Source organism: Thrips palmi, unplaced genomic scaffold (genome assembly GCF_012932325.1).
Source record: "Thrips palmi isolate BJ-2018 unplaced genomic scaffold, TpBJ-2018v1 HiC_scaffold_18, whole genome shotgun sequence".
Taxonomy (NCBI): Eukaryota; Metazoa; Arthropoda; class Insecta; order Thysanoptera; family Thripidae; genus Thrips; species Thrips palmi.
The window spans coordinates 6,983,645-7,010,204 of record NW_023144627.1 but is presented as its reverse complement, the minus strand read 5'-3'; the positions used below and the strand labels follow the sequence as shown (position 1 = coordinate 7,010,204).

Sequence of the window (26,560 nt, the reverse complement as noted above, 5' to 3'; positions counted from 1 at the left end):
TTATCTTCCTCTTCTTCTTCTTGCCTGCGTCCAATGCAAAAGGCCCCAGCCGCCAACAAGCTCGGTTTCTAATAACTCTGTCATCTGCTTGGGCACGGCACGAACACCCCCCCCCCCTTTCCCCGCAACTCCGGTACCCCTGCCCCTTCGCTGAACGAGTGGAAGGTACAAATATACCCCGTTCTTTGTCGCCAAACTGTTAGTTTTATTTGCGTTCGAGCGTGTTTGACAGTGGCAGCAGATAATCTTAAAAAAAGCAAAAGGTTGTGCATTACTCACTAACACGTAAAAATGTAGTATTTCAACGTTTTAGTCGAACCCATCTTGTAGTCAGTCAGAGAAGCAATCTTGAATGCGTTTCCAGCAGGTGTAGTACAAAATTATTTTTTTTTAACATGAAGCCTTCAGAAAATTACGCAATTTTGAATTAGTTTTCAGCAGGTATATAGTACAAAAAATATATTGGAGCCGTTGCAGTTATATCGACCACTTTATGGACTTCATGGCCCACTTTCCGGAATTTTAAACTTTTTCTTAAATTTAGTGTTCCGATTCCTTTTTTCCGAAGCTGAGGTGTGCCATGAATGAAAGCACGTGGTCGCAGCGTACTCGATGGCCCCACTGCAGTGCCAAACGTGCCAGCCGCCCGACGAGGATTCTTGGCAAATCGCTTCGGTTTCCTCGAACAATAAAAAAAGGAGCGGATATTTGTTTTTGTTTTTCCCTCGCCTCGTGCGTATTCGTTTCGTTGTCGGGGGCCTTCTTCGCCCCGGGCGACGCCAAGGCGACGCAGCGGCACGCGAGCGGGGCGGGGCCGGCCCGCTGTCTCTCTCGCACTGCCGCGCAGGTGCTGGCCGAGCTGCTGGAGGCGACTGCGTGCGAGGAAGACGGGAGGTCTCTGTCGCGCTCGAGGCGGAGCCCGGCCACTATTCGCACGCAGCCGTCCCAGCGCGTGCCTGCGTCGTGCCAATAGTGAGTGGACTTGAGTTGGCGTGCCAATAACGTATCGCCATTCATAAATTGGCCGGCGCCACGCCGCGCCACGCCCCGACGCGCGCAGCCACATGATACAGGATCCGATGAACCGGTGCAATTCAGAGATACGCAGGGCTTTTATTTTTGCATCCGCTGCGGCGTTTTGTACGGCGTAGGTTCTGTTCTGGTGTATTTCCTCTTCGATTTCGATACATAGTTGTTCGAATCTGAAAATATTAAAGCTCTATTCGGAGTTCGATGAGCCCCAGCAGGGTGACGCACCTTTCGGGTGCGAATTAAAGGTTCCCTCCCAAATCGCCCGGAGGGGGGAGGGGCGGCCGGGGGCGTGCAGTAATCCAAGGCCGTTTCATTAGGTATAATGGCCATCCCCACTTTCAACTTCCTCGAGCCTCCCCCGAGTCGACCGACTTAGCCTCCGATTGTTTTGTTCTTTTCGCCCCCAAGTCTTCGGAGCACACGTACCCGAACGTACACTCTCTCTCTCTCTCTCTCTCTCTCTCTCTCTCTCTCTCTCTCTCTCTCTCTCTCTCTCTCTCTCTCTCTCTCTCTCTCTCTCAGGCCCATTTGGAATTTGCTGCGGGCGAGTTGGCCAACTTGTTCCGTCCACATGCCTGCGGGCCCTTCCTAATGACGTCACGAAAAGTTGAGCTTTTATGGGACGCGTTTCCACGATACAATTGTCTCTGCTATCTATCCCCCTCGCTGATTAAGCCTCCACTGCTGTTAGCGGAGGTGCCGCGCGGCAGTTTGGGACCCCACCCCGGTCCGTGCGTCTCTCTCGCACTCGCGGGGCGCACCGTGCGAGTGCGAGAGAGACGCGGAGCTCAGCCACCCACATCGTCCCCAATGCCTTTCCGGCTAGATATCGGCCTGTCGAGCGATGCGGAAGATCGCTCCGTCTCTCTCGCACCCTTACGGAGGGCCCTACGAGTGCGACAGAGACAGAGCGACGAAACGACTCTTTCAGAATCGCTGGGCTGATTTACGCAAAGAGATCACCTCATCGGGACCCCACCCCTTCTTTCCGGCGAGGCCGTTAACACTTCACGCGGAAGGACAATTAGACGATTGCCGCCTTTGGGGCCTTTGGGGTCAGGGGGCTTGGAATCGCTGTGGGGGCGCTGGTCCCGCTCGGCCTCCGCAGGATTCTACAAATTTATGGTAAGTTACGCTTTATTGAAATGCAATGACAAAAATCAGACACTTTAGATTTTTGTTTGCAATAAAGATAAGGCAAATTTACTTAATTTACTCCCAAAATACTAGCTTTAATTTTTTTTAACTAAATTCTTGTTAAGTGTTCCGAGAGACTCTTATGCATCAGAGTGACGATTTCGATCATTTTCTTTCCAATACTTTTTGTTTGCCTATGAAAATATGACAACGCGATCAAATTGTTGCGGTGGGAGTGGAGCGTGCTTGGCCCGAGAGTTTTCGTGGTGTTGTTCGAAGTGCCGGGGACAGATTTCCGGAGTAAAGATACGCGATTCGGCGTCTCGGGTCCGTTTTACGACCGCTGCTGGCAAGCTACCGCTCCTGCACTGCGACTCAGGCACGGGGTGAGAGTGTGACGACCTAATAGGAGCGGCAGACGCCGCGCCCAAAGTGACCATCGGACAGAACAACGTATCTCCCAAGGGAATCCCACGGTAGATACGGTGTTATGTACGAATGCCACACACTTGAGCCCCCGTTTCGGGCCGGCCGCGCGGAAGGCAAAAATGTTGCCGTCTTTGGTAGCGTCACTTACCCCGCGTTTATGTTTCTGTTCCAGGTATGTGGCGGCGCGAATGCGGATCAGAGCCCCTCGCTCGCTGTAAGTAACGACGGCTCCGAAAATAATACGCGCAACTCAGGCCGCCGCTTACAACTAGAGTAACTGGCGGCCGCGCTGAGAACCCGCGCATCGCTTCCCGGCGGCGTCCGCGCTAGGTTATGTTTGACACGTTATATCTCCTAAACCGTTAGAGTTAGATGGGTAGTGTAAGCGAGCCGATTTTAGTTCTAACTTAGATCTACAATCGGCTCGCTTACACTACCCATCTAGCTCTAACGGTTTAGGAGATATAATGTGTCAAACATAACCTAGCGCGGACGCCGCCGGGAAGCGATGCGCGGGTTCTCAGCGCGGCCGCCAGTTACTCTAGTTGTAAGCGGCGGCCTGAGTTGCGCGTATTATTTTCGGAGCCGTCGATAGTGAGTAGCAACATTTCGTGACGATCTCGTTGCTTTCGACAGGTAGTAGAGCCTTCCACAGGAGAACAAAGCCCTGACTGCATTGCCAAATGACGTGAAAGACAACAAGATGTCTGTCTATTGTGACCTTATCTAGACTTTTCGAGTCATTCTGTGCTTTCTCAGCATTTTACTGACTATTTATCATTCGCAGACGCATTTCTGAAAGCAACCACTTGGTGTTTTTTTCTCAGTATTACTTATTGCTAATCACTGTAGTGATATTACCGTTTTCTTAGTAAATTACAAAGAAATTGTCAAGTAGTTAAGAACAATGTACTAAGTTTGATGGCTGCTTACAGAAATGTGTCTGCTGATGAGAAATAATCGGTACGGCAGAGAGTGAGGTCATTGGGGTGCTTGACTGAGAGTGACACCTGAAGCGGGCGTTTGTTCCCCACTTTGAAACCAAGATTCTCGGACGTGCTGCGAATGTGCTCGGTAGCGGTGGCTGCGGTGGCTGCTGCTGGCAGTGAAGGTGCTGGGAAGGTGTCGGCCGTGCTTTTCTTTCTCTCATTTATGAGTTGGGATTATCCGGGAGAAACCGCGGCCAAGACCGCGGCCCGTAGACCGATTCCAAGAGTCGTCGCTCTGTCCCTCTCGCACTGACGGGGCGCCCCGTATAGGTGCGAGAGAGACAGAGCGAGACTCTCCGAATCAGACTGCCGGCGGACGCAGCGCCCTGTTAGCAACGCGACACGGAGTGGAATGCCGCCACTCTGCAGCCTCCTCTGTTTACGGCACGAGATTCAAAATTGAACGTCCGTTCGAATCCAATCCGCCGAGTTGGACGGATTCCACGAGACGTGTTTCCATTCACGACCCTGGGAATCGGACGAGGACGTCCCGGTGGCAGTAGACGCCCGCTTGGGGAGTCACAGTGGACCAGAAGACGGGTGGAGGCGGACAAAACTCTAGACGCGTTTTGAGCTCCAGGGTCGCCAAATGGGACTTCTGGACCACTGTGGGAGTGTCGCCGCAAGTAGGTGAAAACTCTCATGATGTGCCAGTGTCAACCTCTGGGAGACTTTTTGAGAGCAACAGCCAAGTAGATATTGCAGTGCCAGGCAGGCTAAGGTTGGCAAACTGTTTCGACAATGGTACATCCTGGGAATTTTTGCCTGCGTACATGGCAACACTGAATGGCCTATTTTAGCAGTGCGCTTTTCCATTCGAGCTATCGACTGGCTTCGCGGCTTCGCGGCTCTGGATTGCACTCGCGGGCACACTGGCAGGCAGTGCGCGGCCCTCCAACTTTCCACCGCCCTCCTCTTTAATGGCGGAACTTGCCTTGTTATTATATTTAGTTCGAGCGGGCGCCGAAAGTAGTTTTATCTGCTCCCACTACATCGCGTCGCGGAACTACATTTGTGTGCAACTGTACACAGCGGCAATAATTTTTCAAACAGAGAATGCAAATTTCTTCGTATTCTTGTCAAATGCTGTGTTAGGCCTGCTGGATGTCAGTCCACCGGTCACTTCGGCTCCGCCTATTACGCTCGCTTGTCCCGTGTCGAGCATGGCCACTAAACACACCTCTCCCCTCCGCGGTGTCACCCGGCGCCGTATATTTACCCTGCCAATAATCGAGGGGCAGTTCCGGCGCAGAAAAAGGCGCTCGTTCCTGGAAGTGATCTGAAATATGACTGGATAATTTACCTTAAGAGGTGGAAAAAAAGTCGTCCATTAGACAATGTAACGGCCCATAAAATAAAGAGCAGGCTGGCATGAAACGACGCATCTGCGGGGTGTAAGTCATCCGCCGGCGAGCCCGGCGAAGCCCGGTCAAATGTTGGCCGTCGGGAACCAGTCCGCGAACCAGCGCTTTGAATTTCCCGCCTTTGGAATTGACTTACGGTCCGCGTCCCCGTATTTGCACTCGTTCGTGTAAAACGAATGACCACTGTCGGCGCGCGCCGTCACTAAGCCAACACGCGACCACTATTCGTCGTGCGGATAGTCGGAAATGTGGAATTGGTTGCGAATTGTGTGCACGGCGCTTGCGTGGAAAGACTCCGTGTATCCTGACACGCACCTCATTTCGTCTCCTTCAAAAATTTTAAAAATAATAATAAAGAGAATAAGATTTTTTTTTCAGAAACATCATCTTGAACCGAATTTCTTTTTCTTTGTCCAAGAAATTTCTTTAAAATAAAAGGTTTCTTTTAGAAAAGCATCTTGAACTGAAAATTTTTCTTCATACAAGAAATTTCTCTAAAATAAAATATATATTTTTTTAAGAAAAACAGTTTTGAACTGAATATTTTTTCTTCATACAAGAAATTTCTTTGTAAGGAAAGGTCTTTTATTGATCCACGGATTCATTTTTTAAACTCTCCAATGCTTTAAGTCCATTTTCTGAGTCCCTACACCCTGCATGATGAGGAAGTGGGTCCATTCATCGGCCATCCGCGCTGCAAACTTGACAGGGCTTGTCCAAGTCCCTCAAACTGCATTTTCTGTGTCACTCTGCCCTTGAGAGAGCGGGCCCCATTCATTGGCCATCCACGCTGCTAACTTGACAGGGCTTGTTACGCCGTCAATGGCGGAGGCATTAACCGGCCGTAAACCGCAGCGCGTGTCGTTGCTTCGCAATGTTTATGCGATTCCGGAAAACGTACGCGGCCGACATCAAGGAGCGCCTGGCCGCGCCTGTAGCGCCGGTCTGTCTCTCTCGCACTCAAGGAGCGTTCCCAGTCGGTGCGAGAGAGACAGTGACTCTTCTGACGGCCTCTGGCGGCCCGCTGGGAAAAAAAACAGTCGAAAACGAAAGTCTTGATTGGAGCGACGCGCTCGCGCGGGTACGTACCGCCGGCCGGGTTATGATCGGTCTAAATTTTGAAGCAAGATGCGCGCGAGTGTGTCCTCGTTCTATTTTCTGATCCGGTTGTGTGTGGCTGCATTAAACATGCAGAGCTGATGCGCGCCTGGGGAACCCGACCCAACCCAACACACTGCAACACTTCAATTTTTTGGTAAAACTTTATTCCACTCGAGCATTGTGAATATTTTAGTCGTCACTTGATGACAATTTTGAGGCTGATTTTTCTTAAAACAATGTCATCAAAACAATTTATGACTTTGTCACGCCCATGCAATGAGTATGGGAAATTTGATGAAAATGTCATCAATAAGCGATGAGATCGTCATCATTTGAAAGTAATGAAAAATACCATCCACGTTTTTGTCATAAAGTGGGAGCAAATTTTCATAGTGCGGTGCCAATTAGTGTAAGTAACTATGCGAATTCAAATAACAAGATGTTTGACTCGGTCGCTACTCTTAGTGCTGTCATATATATATTTTTTTTAAATTTCTCCGTTGGCAGGCCTAGTTGCGCCACCGCTCTCGTTCCCTTTTCGCGCCGTTTCAGCCCGAGGCCCGCGCGTCCGTCTCTCTCGCACTCGCAGCCTTGACCACCGCGGGGCGGCAGTGCGAGTGAGTGCGAGAGAGAGGGGCGATGTCGCCCGAATGCCTCCGCGCTATTTCGAGCCGATTGCGGCTCTGAGGATAACAGCTGCTGTTTTGCATAGCATGAGTGCATTCTACGATGTGCCGTTACGTCGCGCCGTCCTTGTCGCTCTCGTGTAATGAGAGAGAGAGAGAGAGAGAGAGAGAGAGAGAGAGAGAGAGAGAGAGAGAGAGAGACGCGCCATGACGACTGCCAGCGAAGCAGGGAGATCAAGGGATCAAAATCTGCTGCTTGCTACCTATCCCATCATCCTAGTGCTGACAATGTGTACGAAAACGCCACTGAGGCTCATTCTGACGGGGAATGGTATCGTCGCTCTGTCTCTGTCGCACTTGCGGAGCGTCCCGCAGCACAGTGGGCCAGGAGACCGGTGGAGACGGCCAAAATACCGGACGCGTTTTGAGCTCCAGAGTCGCGAAGCAGGACTCGAACCGAACGTGTGACCCCACCAATGGATTGCTCTCCGAACGAGGAATCCATTGGTGGGGTCACACGTTCGGTTCGAGTCCCATTTAGTGACTCTGGAGCTCAAAACGCGTCTAGAGTTTTGACCGTCTCCACCGGTCTTCTGGTCCACTGTGCGGTGCGAGAGAGACAGCTGCTGCGTCCCACCGCCGTGAATGGCAAATTGAGAGCGTGCGCGGCCGGCGTCCAGAGTTTCCACAGCAGACTGATTCCGAGAGTCGTCTTCGTCGCTCTGTATCCCTCGCACTCACGGGGCGCCCCCTACAGCTGCGAGAGAGACCGATCGACGAAGACGACTCTCGGAATCAGTCTGCAGGTGTCGTTAGAGCAAGTTCGGAGCTGTTTGAATTCGACCCGTAAATATCCGCCGAGCGTTTATGACTAAATAGTCTGACCGCGGCCGCCACACGCGCTAGGGACATTTTACTGGCGTTACATTGGCGGCGCTGGGCGACTGCGGAGCCCTCTAGCGGCAGGGACGTAATATTTATGGACCGGCCCAAGAGTTAGCCAATTTATTTGAGAGCATTAAAAGGGGCATTATTCCGAAGGCGAAGTCTCAATCAATGGCAACACTGTATCAGGTTTTCGCCGGCAGGACGACGACGCTTATGACTCGCGGTTTCGCTGCACTGTCAGCGCGCGCCATTTGGAACTCTCTCTCTCTCTCTCTCTCTCTCTCTCTCTCTCTCTCTCTCTCTCTCTCTCTCTCTCTCTCTCTCTCTCTCACCCTCTCGGGACGCCCCACGAGTGCGAGAGAGACAGAGCGATGGCTGCTGCACTGTCCGCGAGCGCCATAGCGCCATGCATTTGACACGGTGTGGTTGCCAGTGCAGGTCCGCGTCCCAGGGGACTGAGAACGGAACGTACGGTGTACGACCTGACCGCTGCTTAGTGCCGCTCCCTGTGCCAAACGCGTAAGCGGGGCGTAAGCCGTCGTTTTCACAGAGAACGCGTCTCCGACTGGAGGCCGTCGGTTCCCACGACAAACAGCGAAACGGTGCCAACGCACAATGGGCCAGAAGACCGGTGGATGCGGTCAAAACCCCGGACGCGTTTCGAGCTCCAGAGTCGCTAAACAGGACTCGAATCGAACGTGTGACCCCACCAATGGATTGCTCTCCGAACGAGGAATTCATTGGTAGGGTCACACTATTGCTTCGAGTCCTGTTTAGCGACTCTGGAGCTCAAAACGCGTGTAGCATTTTGACTGCCTCCACCGGTCTTCTGGCCCACTGTGAGGTGTCCTCACCGGCCGTTCCGATATGCCGATGGGTTTGGTTCAAATTTGGCGCCAACAGCGGCGCTTGGGCCTCCCTGCCAAAACGGCCCGCATGTCGCCATTGGCTGCCATTGGTTGCCATTGGCTCTCCATATGGGCAGCGGCCGAAGATAAGCCCCTCATTGGCCGGGCCGCTTGCCACCTCTGGCACGCGCCCAAATTAAATCATCATCACGCCCCACAATTAAGAATCAGTTCGCGGTAAACGACCGCCTCATCGCGGAAACAAACATCTCGTAACATGGAAAGTCGGTCCCGATCTCATGCACTGTGACAAAGTTGGAGTGCAACTTGAGTGCAGTTTGGTTGATTTTCTGAGTTTGAATATCCTTTTCGCTCGTCGAACCTAGGGGGAACGTTCCTTGGAAACTCGAGAAATCTTCCAGAGACTGGATTAAAAATGTGGTGGCAACAAAATCCTCGTCGCCCCGTCGCCCTCCCCTTAAACCGCGCCTAAGTACAGTGAGATTTTGTCCAAAAATTAAAAATTGATGGCTTTAGAGTCGATTTAACTTGATTTTTTCACTGTGTCGCTGTTTGTCCCGATTTAACGTGGCCGTGCCCACCCGGGCCGCGCTGCGCCGGCGCCTACTAGTGTACCTCACATGCCCGGGCGAAACTATGTTCCGCAATGAGAACAACGCGGACGGACGGCACACTGTCAAGTCCCACAACCAACAAAACTATGTAATGGTGTGGGGCCCGCGAGCTTGCCTGCAAGGGTCCGGCATGCTCTGGACTCGTCTTGCTGGGTCCACCTACAAGTCCCCCGCCTCGCCCCGCCACGCCGCCCTGCAGACCCTCGACAACATCAGCCTCCCGCTGGACCAGCGTCCCGAACAGAGAGAGACGAGTAGTTTGTTTATCGGAGCCCTGCCCTGCTGCAGCACAGTGGGCCAGAGGAGCGGTGGAGGCGGCCAAAACTCTAGACGCGTTTTGAGCTCCAGAGTCGCTAAACAGGACTCGAACCGAGCGTGTGACGCCACCAATGGGTTGCTCTCCGAACGAGGAATCCATTGGTGGGGTCACACGTTCGGTTCGAGTCCCATTCAGCGACTTTGGAGCTCAAAACGCTTCTAGAGTTCTGGCCGCCTCCACCGGTCTTCTGGCCCACTGTGCAGGGCCTGGCTTGGCCTGGCCTCCGAGGATGACTTAGCTCCGGGGAAGTGTCGCTGGTCGCACCGGGACGCCACACTTCCCCAGGCGAATCACCTGCTTCAGACTGACGCCGCTCTGTCTCTCTCGCACTCGCGGGGCGACCCGTAAGGGTGCGAGAGAGACAGAGCGACGAAGCGACTCCACGGAACGCCGCGGCTCTGCTGCTTAGCCGACACCTGACGGATCGCAACGTTTCGAACGTGAGATTACCGTCACAAACGTAGAACCGGCTGCGCCCGTGGCGCGGACGAGCTAACCGGGATTCCGACGGCCGGCGGGCAGCGCGATGGTCTTATTCTGCCCCTTTCATTATCCTGCTAACAACGCTCAGAATGCGATGCAGGTGCCAGACCCTTCACACTAAACGATTCCCCGTGCGGACTCTGAACGACATCTCACACTGTGGAAAGGGAAAAAATGAGCATCTTGAAGACTACTTGCGTGACACCTCACAGAGTCGCTTGGGATTTCAACCGAACGTGTGACCCCACCAATGGATTGCTCTCCGAACGAGGAATCCATTGGTGGGGTCACACGTTCGGTTCGAGTCCCATTTAGCGACTCTGGAGCTCAAAACGCGTGTAGCATTTTGTCCGCCTCCACCGGTCTTCTGGCCCACTGTTACGCCCTGCCCGCCCCTCCGCTTTCGCACGCCATCGCCCGCCGAGGGGACCGGAAGCAAGGGGAGGCGGTCCGTGCCGTGCGACTCAAGACGCCCCGATGTTTCCGCTGAATTTCCAGCGGCATCTTCTCGGCCGCATGTTTGGGTCGCCACCCTCCTTTTTCCGTCTCTTTCCCTCCGCGCCCCTCCCCGCCTCCCCACAGTGGGCCAGAAGACCGGCGGAGGCGGCCAAAATGCTACACGCGTTTTGAGCTCCAGAGTCGCTAAATGGGACTCGAACCGAACGTGTGATCCCACCAATGGATTCCTCGTTCGGAGAGCAATCCATTGGTGGGGTCACACTTTGAGTTCGAGTCCCATTTAGCGACTCTGGAGCTCAAGACGCGTCTGGAGTTTCGTCCGCCTCCGCCGGCCTTCTGGCCCACTGTGCTCCCCCTCGTCATCTTCGCGCCTCCGCGCCCCAGTTATTAGTCGGCCGACTTACCGTGGCGCAGTGTCAGTGATTGCATTTTAATTACTGGGACTCCCTGGCTAAACAGTGCGGGGGCGGGGCGGGGCGGGGCGGGGCGCCGCCGCGCCATCCCTCACCGCCGTCCGGAGCACCGCCGCGTCATAAAATATGTGTCTCTTTTCTCTTTCTAACCGAGAGCCATCCTCCCCTCCAAATGTCGTTCGAATTTGAATGCAAATGGCCGAACGAGCCATTCTATTTCAGCTCTATTAAATTCATGCGCCATTTTTCTTGGCGCCCGGCCTCAGTCCTCAGTTCGGAGTAGCGCGAGTGTTGGGCATCCTCGCCCCTTCCCGCCGAGAGGATCGAACGGAACGACGTTGGGTCCGCGAACGACACGCGGAGAAGTTACTTGAATCCGACCAAAACTACCGGTTTTAGTTCTTTAAAATTTTATTATCCTTTAAAATTTTACCCAAATTTTAGATCTCTACTTATATTTTTTCACCTTTACGCATCCAGGTGACGACAGAGCCAACGTCTTCACGGCAAATCCATCTTCTGGGATTCGGTCCAAGTCCCATTTAGCGACTCTGGAGCTAAAAACGCGTCTAGAGTTTTGTTCGCCTGTCTGCTGAGGCCTAACAGCGCTGATGATGATGATGACCGGTCCTCTGGCCCACTGTGCGATGGTCATGAAGTTTACAGCTGGGCACTTGATTTCTGGCGGTGAAATTCACGATTCAGGGGGTGCAAAGGTGAGCGCGTTACGGCCGGGGCGGCTCCACCTCAGCGTCCTCACAGTGGTGGGGCGCAGGGCGGCGCGGGAATGGCTGGGGGTTCGATCGTCGTGGATTGTGGACACAGAGTACGGTGTGTTTTATGGCCCGTCTCCGCCAAAGGTTAGTCGCTCGATTCCCTATGAATAAGTCTGTGGCCGATCTTGCCGCCTTTTTCCCGCGCGAGTCAGCGGCGCCTCCTTTGTGGAGAAGGCTGCACACTGGAAATTAAGGGACCGAAAGACCGCGGGGGGAAAAAAGGAAAAAAAAGCTGGTATTTGAACCTGCGTGCTGTAGCAAACCATCCAAATAAAAAATGACTTCCTAGATCAAGAAAAAATTAACTTTTTTGGTTTTTGCGAGGAAATTTTTCTCAATCCAATGTGTTTTCTTGATTTGAAGATAATTTTTCTTGTTTCAAGATTTTTTTCTTACAAAAACCAATAAAATTAAAAATTAAGCATCCATTGTTCTAAGTACGACAAAACCTGTGAATTTTTTTTTTTAAAAAAAATAGCAGTGTCTTAGCTTTTTAAAAGTTGACTTTTTTCTCTTTGCTCGTGAAAACGTTAGTTTCACGTGCGTGCTCGTGGTCGCATTTCGCTATAAATTTTTATCAGAGTGCACCCGCTATCTTTCTTCTGTTCTAAAGTGGCGTCACGAAAATAAGCGTCCTAGTAAGATGCACGGTGATTTTTTTTTTTTGCGCCCTCCTCCCTCCCTTTTTATTCGGCGTGATAGTGGCCGTGCGACCGCGCCACGCCACGCCCGTGGCGAGAATCTATAGCCTTGAAGGCACTTCATTTCTCGCAAAGCTGCCTTTGACAGAGAGGGCTGCAGGCGTCAGGGACGGGCTGGGTGGTCCTGGAGGTGGCCCTAGAAGGGGCCGCCGTAAAGGTAGCCCTGGCGGTGCACAGTGGGCCAGAAGACCGGTGGAGCGGCCAAAGCCTAGACGCGTTTTGAGCTCTAGAGTCGCTGACACAGGACTCGAACCGAGCGTGTGACCCCACCAATGGATTCTCCGTTCGGAGGGCAATCCATTGGTGGGGTCACACGTTTGGTTTGAGTCTCAATTAGCGACTTTGCAGCTCAAATCGCGTGTAGAATTCTGGCCTCCTAAGTTGGCCCTAGAGCTCGCTAGTCCGCACTCACGTAACCCTACGCACTAAGCTCTCGCTGATTTCAAATTTACTATTTCCTCACGCTTAAAACCTTACTTAGTATTTTGAACAAAGGCCTAAAATAGTTTGTAAGGTTTTCTCAGTGCTGACCATTGAGATACAATCATCACAACGAGTACGCGATCGGAAAAACCGCTTTCACAAAACTCGTATGAAAAATCGCTACTGCCGCGAAAAATGGCAAGGAGGCAGCGCGCTTTAAAATCACCGAGTCTCGCCTCCAGTATCAATGAAGAGGTGGCGACGCGTGGCTGGCTCGCATAATGGCGCGCGGTCCTCCCTTTCTATCTCACTTTGACACCGTAGGCGAGCCGCAGCAGTTTCATCTTTCCTTGTGTTTTCTTTTTTCTTTTTTTTTTTTTGAGCGCTGGTTTTCCGCATAACGACGCCCAGGGACCCACAGGGGTCCCGGGGAGCGTACATGGGAGTATAATTTCCCTCGCCCACTCGGCGCCTTCTCGCGGCCCTCGCCTAAAAGTCCGGGAAGGTGCCCGCGATTCTTTTTAAAAGTCATAAACATAAATCAAGCAATTTGCTCGCAATCAAACAGACTACTCCTGATAATTCTGCACTTACTCTTCGTCAGGCGGGGGCTCTTTTCGGCTGGCCCTTTTCTTGGCGTCTCCCTCCCCCTCCCCTCCCCTCTCTCTCTCTCCTGTCGCCTTTGTCTTCCTATTTCGTATTCAAATCCCACCGCCCCGTTAGCGTCATCGCCTTTTTATTCCTAGTTTTATCTTTATTTCCTTTTGTTTTCATTTTTCCGTATGACCGGACATCGCGAGTAGTCTATAGCAGCTCTATAGCAGTTTTCTAAGAGCGGCGTTCCGAATTTCGGGAGTCATTTGTGAATCCCTTCCGCGACGCCTCTCTCTCTCTCTCTCTCTCTCTGCGCACCGTGCATTGTGTGTGCGAAGGCTTCTGCGATTGATTCAGGTCCCTCGATCCATTCACACCCTTCCTTGAGGTCTTTCCTGATGCTGCCTTCCCCACCCCCTTCACACACACACACACACACACACACACACACACACACACACACACACACACACACACACACACACACACACACACACACAGGCAGACGGTTCGCGCACCTCTATCTTTGTCCCCACGGTGTGGCTTTTTGGGCCCGATGCGCAGCGGACTGGGAAAAACGCTGAACACAACCCTTCTGCATGCCAGAATGTTTCTCACGTAGTTCCTGCCCGCCGGGCCGCCACCGTCGCAGCCCCAAGACCTCCCCCCTCCCCCCCCCCCGCGTCCGGGAACACATTTTTTTTCAGCCCCAGCTCAAATTCAGAATTTAATAAAAAATTACACAGTGAACTTTGTTTTATTATGTATAAATTTATTTTTACGTCCAATTTTTTTATTTCAAAATTTTAATAGGTATTTTTTTTTGTAAATTTGTTTTACATGGATGACGGACGTGTCTCGTATTTTGGACCGTTGGCAGCGCTGGGTCGCCCACCGGCAGTCAGTCAATCCAACGGCCGCTGATTCATACCGACAGGTTGGCCAGCCCGGAACAAACGCCCGGCAAGCGCCAATTGAAATGTATGAGAGCGGCGCGGCCACATCTCAGTCACTCTCCGGAGAGAGAGAGAGAGAGAGAGAGAGAGAGAGAGAGAGAGAGAGAGAGAGAGAGAGAGAGAGAGAGAGAGAGAGAGAGAGAGATCCACCACGCACTCATTGTATGCCGCTAAAATGTTTGAGGACGCCACACGGCAGGGCGTAATGAGTGCATAACAATCAGATCGTAAAGAAAGACGACAGCGAGGAGGAGGGGGGGGGGGAGAAGGGAGGGGGGGAAGTCCATCGGGTGGGTAGTACTACGCGTGCCACCACAGCCGCGCGGTTAAAGGGAGGGACCATTCATAAAGAGAGTGACCGCACTGTCTGTGCGCCCCAACCGTTTCATCCCCACTTTTTTTTTTCGAGACCTGTTCAACCAAAGCATTTAAGATGTTAAAAGTCACCAAAAATTTAACCTCTGCACCCTAAGTCCACCACCCAGCAGCTGACCGAGCAGCTCAAGCGCGGCCCCTGAGGTAGGAAGCTGCAATGTGTTGGTGACACACACACACACACACACACACACACCAGCACAGAGAATCGCTTGTCTTTGTCACACACACACACACACACACACACACACACACACACACACACACTGTTTGCATGCATTCAATTAACATGGCATTAGGTTACTGCCGCGCGGTATGATGCCTGTTATTAGTCCTGGGCATAATGGTGGGTGTTGCCCTGCTTGCCCTGCTTGCGCTGCTTCGCCGCGGTGTGGCCGGCCTGGCGGAGGGAGGCGGCCCGTGGTGCTCCGTTTAGGGCCGCCGAAAAGGCAGGGCCCCTACTTAGCAGCCCAAAGTGTCGCTGGCGAAAACGAGCCGACTCTTTTCGGCCCCATTTTTCAGCCTTCTTTTTATTTATTCCTTTTTTTTACTTTTCCTCGCGTAACCCCCGCGAAAGGAAAGCAATAAAAAGTTGCCAATGTGGTGCGACATTCATTGAAAGGTTAGGCCACCCCCATTCCGTGTGTTGGGACCTTTCGAAGAGGAGGCGCGTGCCGGCCTGTCTGTCTGTCTGTCTGTCTGTCTGTCTGTCTGTCTGTCTGTCTGTCTGTCTGTCTGTCCGTCTGTCCGCCCGCCTGCCTGCCCGCGTTTAATTATAATTCTCCCCGAGTTCTTTGCTTTCAATTAAAGCTAATCTGTTGGTCATTCTGCCAGAGAAGGCCTGCTCACATCTCGAGGGTCGCATCTCGCACACAGGTCGTTTTTCGCAAGCCAGTCAAATATCTGGTTCAGTTTGAAATCGACTACCGCGAAGAACTAGTTTTCTGATCAGCAGCAGCACTCCGTTCGTCGGTCAGTTAATGACGAAATTCTCGACATGAAAATCGCGTGAAAGTGCTGCTGCTGGTGGCCAAAGTAAACGGTGGCAGGGCGAGCCGTGGACGCGGGCAGGCGTGTTTGCTTTGAAACGGGTGGCGAGGTGTCGATGCCTATTGACTGATACCGATAATTAACGACTATAAACAAGAAAGTCATACGGGTGGATAGCGATCACGCCTGGCAGGCCGTCCGCTATCGCTTTCCAGGCACGATCCGGAGATATCTTAATGAATCGCAGTGCCTCGCTGTGTCACCAGCCGCCTCTGCACCGCGAGGAATAGACTGGCACAGGCTGATGCTGCGTCTGTCGCTCTCACACTCCCGTAGGTGCGAGAGTGACAGAGCGACGAAAACGACTCATGGAATCAGTCAGCAGGACCAAACAGGACCCCTTATTCTCACATCTTTCGGCTTTGCTGGCGCGAAAGGGCCGCATCTTCCCTCTCCGTCGCACCGAGCGACCCGGAGTGGCCGAGGGCAGCTCAGCCCGCTGATCGCACAAAAAGAGAAAACGGCGAATTAGGGGAAACGTAAACTAACCGAAAAAGCCCCCCTGAGAGCTGTAGCTGTCTTGCTCGGCCAGGGCAAGATGATTTATCCTTGCTCTTTCTTTCTCTCTCTCTCTCTCTCTCTGTCTCTCTCTCTCTCTCTCTCTCTCTCTCTCTCTTCTCTCTCTTTCTCCCTCTCTCCAGTCACCCCCGCGTGTGGCGCTCCAGGGTCAGCGCGGCGAGCAAAGGGAACTAAACACAGTCAAAGTTAAAGGAAAGGAATAAAGTTTACTCCAACTTCATCCCTCACTAACTCGGTGCTACTTCCGGTCGGGATGCCCAGCGTGATCGGGGAGGGCGGCGAGGCAGTTAGTCGTGATTCCCCTGTCTCACAGTGGGCCAGAAGACCGTCGCCGGCGGACAAAACATTAGACGCGTTTTGAGCTCCAGAGTCGCTAAACAGGCCTCGAATCGAACGTGTGACCCCACCAATGGATTCCTCGTTCGGAGAGCAGTCCATTGGTGGGGTCACACGTTCAGTTTGATTCGCATTTAGTTACTCTGGAGCTCAAAACGCATCGGGGTCTTTGACCGCCTCCACCGGTCCTCCGGCCCACTGTCTGCCTGCCCGTCCGTCTGTCTGTCTGTCCGTCTCCGTGCTGCCCGGCGCCTTCCTCGGGGGATGCCGATTGTTCCAAGGCGGTGGCGCGTCACTCGATCCACCGCGCTTCCGCCTTGGGCCCGAACGGGCACACTGTTTGAAAGAGAACGAGAGAAGGAGTACTGAAGTACGGAAAATTTTTACAGTGCCGCATTGCAACCGCGTCTTTTGTCTCTGTCTGCACCGCGTCACTCCGATAGCCATCTGGCGATGGATGCGGTAGCGCTGTCGGTCCCAGGTGGTCCTGCAGTCCTCCTTCGCGAGTCCCTGCAGTCTCTCTGCGAGCGAAATAATAACAAGCATAATGCCTAGGCGCGACGCGCTGCGACGCGGCGTGATAGATGCACTCGCAGAGATGACGCGTTCGGTCTATCTGATCGCTGCCGTTCGGCTTTTGGCTCGGCACTCGCGACACTTACCCACGCGCACCTCCAACAACAACAACAACAACAACAACAACAACCCGACTGGCAGCCGAAACAAAAACATCGTCGGCGCGCCCTTTTTCGCATATTTTTTTTCGTCGTCGCATTTTTGTAGGGCACGGCAGCTTGAAATAGGGATGCGCGATAGATCAAGGGGAGGGGAGGCGGCATAAGAGAGAGAGAGAGGGAGAGAGAGAGAGAGAGAGAGAGAGAGAGAGAGAGAGAGAGAGGGGGGGGGAATCGGGAACGCCTTTCCTAAATCCCCCAAGGCCGGCTGATACTGCCTGCTCGGTTCGATGATGGGGTGCGAACGACCCTCTGTCTCTCTCGCACTCGCGGCGCGTCCCACAGCGGTGCGAGAGAGAGACAGAGCACACCGTTTCGACGTCAGACTACTGCCCTGCCCTTCGCAACCTGGTGGAGGCCTGCAGGATTTGGGAGCCGGGTATGTCGCCGAGGTGTGTTAAAGGACCTTCTTTTATTTTTATTGGTCCCTTGCGACTGCCCTTGTCCTTGCGGTGCGGTCCTCTCTCTCTCTCTCTCCCTCTCTCTCTCTCTCTCTCTCTCTCTCTCTCTCTCTCTCTCTCTCTCTCTCTCTCTCTCTCTCTCTCTCCCCGCAAGGGACGGCCGCCTTGTAATGTTCGCCCCGCTGTCCTTTGTTCCAGTATTTATTAACTTGTTCGCGAGGTGGGCCGGCCCCCCGCGCGGGGATGCCGGGGGACCGCCGTGCACCGTGATGTGTGATGTGAGAAATTGGCGTTATCGTGATCGGAATGTTCGTCCGTCCTGTGTCACAGTGCAGTGTGTCCCCTGACCTCGTCTCTCTCGCTCCGGTGCGGTGGTCCGTGGCGGTGCGAGAGAGACAGCGACGGCACGCCGTGCGCAGGGTCGCTCCTGCTCCCTGTGGTGCACGCGTGCAGTTGGAATCGGTGGCGGTGCCGTCCCTAAAGTACCCACCAAAAAAAATTGAATGCATTTTTCTTTTTCAAAAATCTTGCCTTTTTTGCGGTGCTTTACAGTGGGCCAGAAGACCGGTGGAGGCGGCGAAAAGTCCTCACGCGTTTTGAGCTCCAGAGTCGCTAAATGGGCCTCGAACCGGACATGTGACCCCACCAATGGATTGCTCTCCGAAGGAGGAATTCATTGATGGGGTCACACGTTCGGTTCGAGTCCCATTTAGCGACTCTGGAGCTCAACACGCGTGTAGAGATTTTTCCGCCTCCACCGGTCTTCTGGCAAGTCCACTGTGGGGCCCTGCTAGCGTAACCCGGCGGCAGTCAAGTCCTACGCCAGGTCGGGGAGGCGAGCGTAGCAAGGGCGCTGCTTTGCAAATTAAGCGGCAATCGACTCGATGGAAAAAGCGAGCCCGTTCCGTTGCGATTATAGAGACTACTCGGCAAGATGGATCTGTTTGGCCTGTCTGCAAACAAGACCGGGCGCGACAGGCGGCACAGGTTAATGGGATGCGAGCGACAGTGGCAGTTAACAGTGCCGCGGCTTTGCGCGAGTTGCGTGCTTTCCAGTGGAGCGGCTCGCGTTGAACGCATGTCTTCCTCGGCAGTGGCAACGGCTGCAGCGGATGCGGCGGATGCGGCGACTTGATGCAAATTGCGGAGTCAGCCACCGAAAACATGCCACGCACTTCTCGGCTTTGCCTGCGCCACTCTGCTGCTTTCTCTCTCGCACGCCCGCGGCACGCCCCACGAGTGCGAGAGAGACAGAGCGACCGGCGCTGCGGGGCCCCTGCGACGCTGGGATAGGCCGACCCGCCGCGTCCCGGCGTGGAGCGGGTTGCCTACCCCGGGCCCGTCGGGCGCTAGATCAGCTCCGACGGGCTGTCTGTCAGTTTGTGGCTCTCTCGACTCGAACCGAACGTGTGACCCCACCAATGGATTGCTCTCCGAACGAGGAATCCATTGGTGGGGTCACACGTTTGGTTCGAGTCCCATTCAGCGACTCTGGAGCTCAAAACGCGTCTAGTGTTTTGGCCTCCTCCACCGGTCTTCTGGCCCACATTGTAAACAACAACCCCTTGTCTCCCTGTTGCAGAGCGAGAAGGCGGAGGTGAAGCAGAAGTGGGCCTCGCGGCTGCTGGGCAAGCTGCGCAAGGACATCACGCAGGAGTGCCGCGAGGACTTCGTCCTGTCCATCACCGGCAAGAAGCCCGCCATGTGCGTGCTCTCCAACCCGGACCAAAAGGGCAAGATGAGGCGGATCGACTGTCTACGGCAGGCCGACAAGGTGAGTTTGTGTGTGTGTGTGTCCACCCGGGCGATCGCGGATCGACAAGACCTCGGGTCGTCCCCGCCGTACAGTGGGCCAGAAGACCGGTGGAGGCGGTCAAAATCCCGGACGCGTTTTGAGCTCCAGAGTCGCTAAATGGGACTATAACCGAACACGTGACCCCACCAATGGATTGCTCTTCGAACGAGCAATCCATTGATAGGGTCACACGTTCGGTTCGAGCCCTGTTTAGCGACTCTGGAGCTCAAAACGCGTCGAGAGTTTCGGCCGCCTCCACCGGTCTTCCGGCCCACTGTGCGGCGGTCCACGCTAGTCCACGCCACTGACCTAAGACGCCATGCTCCTAGTCGCGCCTGGCCGTGCTGGCCACGCGGCGCCACCAGAGATTTGCATAACTGGTCGGGATGAGGCGCTCTGTCCCGTAGGGAGGCGGGGCGGGGCGGGGCGGGGCGGGGCGCGTCGTTTGACACACTGTGAGTTATGACCGTCCACCCGGCCACTGTCCACGTCGCGCCGCCGCGGCAGAGCGGCGATTCCGAGCAGCGCGCTTTCGTCGCTCTGTCTCTCTCGCTGCCTCAACAGTGTGGTTGATACACTCCCTGTAAAGCCTTTGGAGGTAACGCCACTGGAAGTCCAACTTCGTGGTGCTTGACGGATGCGGGCCGGACTTGGACGCGGTGTTCCGATCCGCCCACGGAGGTCAGGCCTAGCCGTTTGTTCCGGACGAGCACAAGTTGGCAGATAAAACTGTCCGTCCTGGAGAGCGAACAGCGCTCTGTCTCTCTCGCACTCGTGGAGCGCTCCGGTCGGGTGCGAGAGAGACAGAGCGACGGGACGCCCGGCGGGCGGAATCGGTCGTCTGCCTTTGTTTCGTGACGGAAACTGTCAGAGTGCCGGGAGGGGAGGGGAGGCGAGGGGGTGAGGTGGCAAGCGGCAACATTTCCACACTACTTTGCGTCCTTTCGTAGCGAGGCTGGGGGCGGGGTGGTCCGGGGGCGGGGTGGCCGGGGGCGGGGTGGCGGGGGCGGGGAGGCCGGGGGCTGGGGGGCCGGGTGGTTGGGGGCGGGGAGGCGGGGCTGGCCGGGGGCGGGGTGGTTGGGGGCGGGGTGGCCGGGTGACAGGGGCGGGGAAGAGGCACAGAGAGGACGAGTCGGGGGCACAAATCTCTTGGAGACAGATTCAATCAAGGGTGTTGTGTGCAAAGTCTTGTATAGGAAAAGGACAAGGGATTTATGGGTACTTGTACCGTTTAGGGAAGGGCGCCGGAGGAAGGGTGGAGGACGCGCTGAAGAGAGAGAGAGAGAGAGAGAGAGAGAGAGAGAGAGAGAGAGAGAGAGGCGCCGTCGGGGACGCCCGGAGAGGGCGCCTTCCTTCCTACCCATTCATCAAGGGGTTACATACAAGTCGACTTTATTCCATTCTCCCGCCTTTTAGCCTTTTAAACCTGAGGAGCCGCCCTGCCCGGCAGCCCCGCAGTCCGATCCCGAGAGTCGTTTTCGTCGCTCTCTCTCTCTCTCGCACCCTCACGGGACGCCCTATGAGTGCGAGAGAGACAGAGAGACTCTCGGAATCAGTCTGCTGACCTGTCTGGGCCGTCCGGTCACCTTATTTTCGAAGTAGTATAGGGACTGTCCTCCCTCGTCTTTAAAAGTGCAACCCCATCTTTCTTTCTTGATTCGTCAGTTTTGAAAAAAATAAATGAGTGCACTCCACACAGCCGTCCCGTTGCTCTCTGGAAAACGTTAATCTCTGCTTGAATCCCGCTTCCGTCCGCTCCTTTCTCACTAGACAAAAGTTACTATCCCTGAAAAACGTTGACAGCGAAGCCGTCCCCGTCGCGCAGCCTCGGCGCGGCGGACTAAGTATTTAAGGTTTTGCTGCCGTTCGCGGCGTCGAGACCACTTTCGCTTTTTTGCTGTCTCCCCGGAGCGTCCCCTACGGCCCTACGGCCCTACGCCCGGGGGTGCGGAGAGCGTCACATATTAACCCCTGTCGGCATGGCTCATGTTTTTGCGTGCTTCCGAGCCTGTCTCGGAGTCCCGTGCCCCTGCCCGCCCGCCTCGCCCGCGTTCAGACGCTGAGATGCACTGCAAAGGAAACCGCCCTCACTAGACAGGAGCTCAGCCGGCCGTAGCGGCGTGGTTCAACATGACGTGCTTTCGGCCCTGCAAGTTCAATCAATCGACCATTTATTTTTTCTAAAGCCTTAAAAAAAGTGAAAGAAATTATACAATTTATCTTTTATAAGGGGGAATTTTTGACCCACACCCAGAAAAATAGTTTCCTGATTTTTAATTTTCTTGTTACAAAAAGTCTTGACCCAAAGAAAAAAAATTTCATACAGGAAGAAAATTTTCTTTAAAAATAAAAAAAAGAAGAGTCCTCTTGAGTTACTTTTCTTCATCTGAAAACTTTTGTGTTCAACGTGATAAGCTTTCAACTCTGCAAGTTCAATTAATCGACATTTTATTTTCTAAAGCCGTAAAAACGTGAAAGAAATACTACATTTTTGGAGGGGGGGGGGTTTGACCAAGAGCCCTGTGACTCAGCCGAAAGAATTTTAAACTTTAAAGTCCAAGTCGACTCGAGTCGCCTTTTTTTTTTGCAGTGTGACGCCTGTTTATGCAGACACCCCATGCAGTGCAGGCGCCGGGCGGATGACGCGTCGGGCGAAAACAACCCCAGGCGATACGCAATCTGTGTCGCGCTCCGTCTGGAACGGGCCGCCGGTTCAGATTGGGATTCGCATTCGGATGTCCTTTAGGTGCTACGTGTTTGATGCTACAAGCAGGGTTTTAGGAATTCACAGGCAGAGAGGAATTGCGTACTTCTATCGGTGAATCCGAATCAATATTTATCTATTTTGGGTTAGGTTAGGTCGGATCCTCACGTCTGCCAGAAAATAACGTCTGTCATCTGTCACGAGAACCTGCACTGACTTGTTGCACTACAGTGTACTGCTCGCCCTGTTTCGACTGGCTTCACCGTTCACCTGGAACAACTGTTGCGCTCTCTCGCACTCTGTCGTCATTTTCAAAAGTAGAAAAATCTTGAAAATGACGACACTTTAGTGACACCAAATTTTCCGAATGACGATATCGTGAGGGATTTGGTATGCAGGAAGAGCACTTTCGCTTTAAATGATTGGCAGCTTCAACCCGTTGAGGACATTTCGAAATCAGTGAAGGACGGTCTGACTGTTAGCAATAGTTGCTGAGGAGTACTGCTGCAGAGGGCTCATCTCGCATGAGGGAAAGGGTGGAGCGATGCGGCAGATTGCAGATAGTTGCAGAGAGAGAGAGAGAGAGAGAGAGAGAGAGAGAGAGAGAGAGAGAGAGAGAGAGAGAGAGAGAGACGGGGTTGGGGGTGAGAGGCCGTGAGGGTGAGATAGTGGAAAAGAGGGGAGTGGCAAGGCGGCGCAGGCTAAATAAATTTTGCCCGAGACGGGGGAGGGGGAGGGGAGGGTTGAAGACCACTGTATGAAGATGCAGCAGCAGTTTCCCAAAGAGGGCCGACCCGTTATGTAGCTTCTGCTTCGATATCGCACAGCCCGCCTCCATTTGGGGTTTTGAGTGGCACGCTTGTAGTGCGGCAGTTCCGTGTTGTGGCCTTCGCATAGTGGGCCAGAAGGCCGATGGAGGCGGTCATAATCCAAGACGCGTTTTGAGCTCCAGAGTCGCTAAAACGGACTCGAAGCGAACGTGTGACCCCACCAATGGATTGCTCTCCGCACGAGGAATCCATTGGTGGGGTCACACGTTCGGTTCGAGTCCCATGTAGCGACTCTGTAGCTCGAAACGCGTCTAGAGTTTTGGCCGCCTCCACCGGTCTTCTGGCCCGCTGCGCGACGTCCTAGGTTTCCGCCCAGAGACCTGAACGCGCTTCCCGAGGGTGCCCAGGTGGGAAAGGTAACGCACGGGGCAGTCACCTGGTGAAGGTGGCTTCAGTCGCCCCAGCAGCCTGACTCAGATACTCAGACTGTTTTTGCAGTTAGTCGTTGTTATTTTTTTAACACAGTCAAGCCTCGCTGCAGCCATTCCAGCCTGATTTCCGGGTGGCCATTCATTTGGCAGTGAAGATGCACCACGCCGCTTGCCCGCTGCTTTGCCCGCATGGACGGCATTATCCCACCATAACGGCCATAACCCACTGCTAACTCGCTACGGTTTTATCGCTGGCCTCTGTCTGTCTGTCTGTCTGTCTGTCTGTCTGTCTGTCTGTCTGTCTTCCTCGCTTCGCAGCGCCATCCATGACATCCGGATTACAGCAGTGGGAAGCAAAGTCTCACTGGGTTGCGGGAGACATTCGCCTGTTCAAATCTGTCGCCCATCGCACAGTTGGCCGCTCTCGATTCGCACTTCGACCTCTCGATTCCCACTTTAACCTCTCGATTCTCACTTCGACCTCTCGATTCCCACTTCGACCTCTCGATCCTCTTTTCGACATCTCGAATCCGCTTCCGGTGGCGCGTCTTTCAAACTCGCCTTCGACGCCACCAGGGCGTCCATTCCTCTCCTCTGGCCGTGGCCGAGGCCGTGGCAGACCTGGTGCCCCGCGGCCGCCACACCGCCACACTGCAAAGAGAAAAGTGGAGAACTGCGCTTGTCTACAGTGCAACCGCCGCGAGGGGAAAAGGGGGGGGGGCGTCACAGACCGCATAGCAAGTACCGCGCCACAACAAGCATGCCCGGCATACTCATCGGTGGTCTTGTATGCCACCGGCCTCCCCCCCTCCTTCCCCCTCCTCCTCCGGGGTGCACCTGGAAAGTGTGGTCGTAAACGCACTTCATAAAAAGAATGACCAAAAAGGCCACAAAAAAATACCACATAAAACCCGCGCGCGAGCGAGTACGTTTGTCCTGCATGAAAAGACAGTTTTGCCAACGACCACTGGGGTAGCTCAACATTTTTAAAGTTTTTTGGTGGGAAAAATTCTAGCACTTTTTCATGTTGTTAGGCAAAGGAGGCAAGCGCCCTTTTTTCGTTCACAGTTCGGAACAAACGAACAAACTAAACTTTTCATGCAAAAAAATTAAGGCTAAAAAAAAAATAATTAAAAATGAAAGTTTAAACAATGAGCAGCGCAAGTTTGTTTTGTGGTTGGAATGAATGAGTGCCCCAGGTGCGACGACGGGGCTCGCGCGCGCCGCGCCGCCTCACAGAGCGCTGCCTTTTTTTCCGCACTTCCCCCTTGGCCAATGTCCAAAGGCCAATGTCGCGTTTAATCGTCCAAGTAGGCCACAGTGTAGGCCACTGGCTGGCCCGGCCCGGCCGCGGCAGACCGAGAGTCGTTTTCGTCGCTCTGTCCCTCTCGCACTCATGGGGCGTCCCGTATGGGCGCGAGAGGGACAGAGCGGCCACATTTGATTGGCGGCAGGGTGGCACAGTGTGCCGGCATCAGTGCTGCCACACTGGAAGGCAAGGCTCAAGACGATGCACCAGTGTGGCCTGTGTATGATTTGTAATAGCCAATATTGCTAATTTATTAATTTTTGAATTCAACCCCTAGGTCAAATATTCCGAAATAGAAAAGGATCGCCTCTGCCGCTTCGCCGCCCCGTGCGTGCGAGTGCGTCGGGGAATGGGCCGCTAATGGGTGCGAGAGAGACGGTCGTCCGAACAATGGGCAGTCCAGTACACTGCAGTGGCTGCCCAGGCGGGGCGAGGCGGGGCGCTGTTGCAAACGTCCGCGCGTTGCGACGCGCCGAGGTGTGCGGTGGTGTTGGGTTTGTCCAGTTTGACTGTTGTTTATTTTGCCCCCTGGCCCCCCTAGCAGTGTAGCGCCCTGTAGCGTCCTGTTGGATGCCTTGTCCTGCCGCCGGGGGAGGGGAGGCGTCACGGTGTCACAGTGGGCCAGAAGACCGGCGGAGCCGGCCGAAACTCTAGACGCGTTTTGAGCTCCAGAATCGCTAAATGGGACTCGAAGCGAACGTGTGACCCCACCAATGGATTGCTCTCCGAACGAGGAGTCCATTGGTGGGGTCACACGTTCGGTTCGAGTCCCATTTAGCGACTCTGGAGCTCAAAACGCGTCCGGGATTCCTACGAATAGTGGACGAAAATGAGCCTTGAAGTGGTCATGAAGTCACCACCCTTGACAGTGTGCTGACGGCAGTTTTTCGGGTGGCTGGCTTGAGGAAAGAGATAAGACTGATAACACATTTTGTCACCCAGCCTAGGTCAACACTGCGATTATAAAAAGGCGGACCGCTCGTGTCGCGCAAAGGTCATCAAACAAGCAGCCGTTGCTTCGTTTCTTATTTTCTTCAATTTTTATGTATTGCTTTTGATTTTTGTGTGTTCTTTGTGAGTCACCGCTGGCTTGCTGTATGCCCACTGGCGTGTCAAAAAATTACTTTTCATGTTGCAAAAGGCTCTGGCGGTACGGACTTAATTTCAATGTTGTGCAAAATGCCTATCAAAAAAATAAAATTGAAACAATCTCATGGCAAATAAATTTGGAATAAAGGTGCACGGAAAAAAACGGTTCCTGGTTGTCCCAGGAAGCCTCTGGTATGAGCTATTTCCAAGGAGTTCGCGAAAACCAGGAACCGTTTTTACCGTATAAGACAAAAGAGTGTTTTGATGGTAAAAATTCCCATGTCAGGAACCAAGGCTGTACACCCTGAAAAGCCTGAAAAGTGGGTTCTTGTCGTTAGAGTCACTCTTATCACTAGCACCAAATACTCTTGAGCTCAGCGAATATCCATTGTGGCAATGAAATACTATTGCTGCCGTCCAGAGTATCTCTACGGGCAAGATCACCCTTTTCAGGGTGTATACGCTTATCAAAATTATCGTTTTCTGTTGATTGAATACTGGTTCGGCGACGGAGTCGTGGTCCCGATTGGAAGGCCGAACACGTGGAAGTGCACCGTCCTTCTTTATCGGTGGCGTAATGAGTGCGAGAGAGACGGGAGATGAGGCGGGCCAGCCGCAAGTGTGTGTGTGTGAGAGAGAGGGAGAAAGACAGGAGATAAGGCGCCTTAGTTACGGTATCCGGGTCATTGGTCTACGCGGGGGTTAACACGGCTGGGGTGGATGTAGGGTGTGGGCCCCACACTGTAGGGGCGGGGTGGCGGGCGTAAGGAGGCGAAGGATAACCGCGCCTTAGCTCCATTTTCCCGAGCATCGCTCGACATACTGGCCACCCCGGCGTCGGCCGCCCCGCCCCGCCCCGCCTCACCCCGCCTCA

At 53.9% G+C, this 26,560-nt stretch overlaps 1 protein-coding gene across 1 annotated transcript in view; it reads left to right on the top strand.

The window, feature by feature from the left end:
• Positions 1 to 26,560, top strand: part of LOC117644279 (nuclear factor 1 X-type) — a 134,635-nt gene that overhangs the window by 67,398 nt on the left and 40,677 nt on the right. The window contains 1 exon segment of the mRNA XM_034383600.1: positions 19,171 to 19,362. Coding sequence (XP_034239491.1) covers positions 19,171 to 19,362 — 192 coding nt within the window.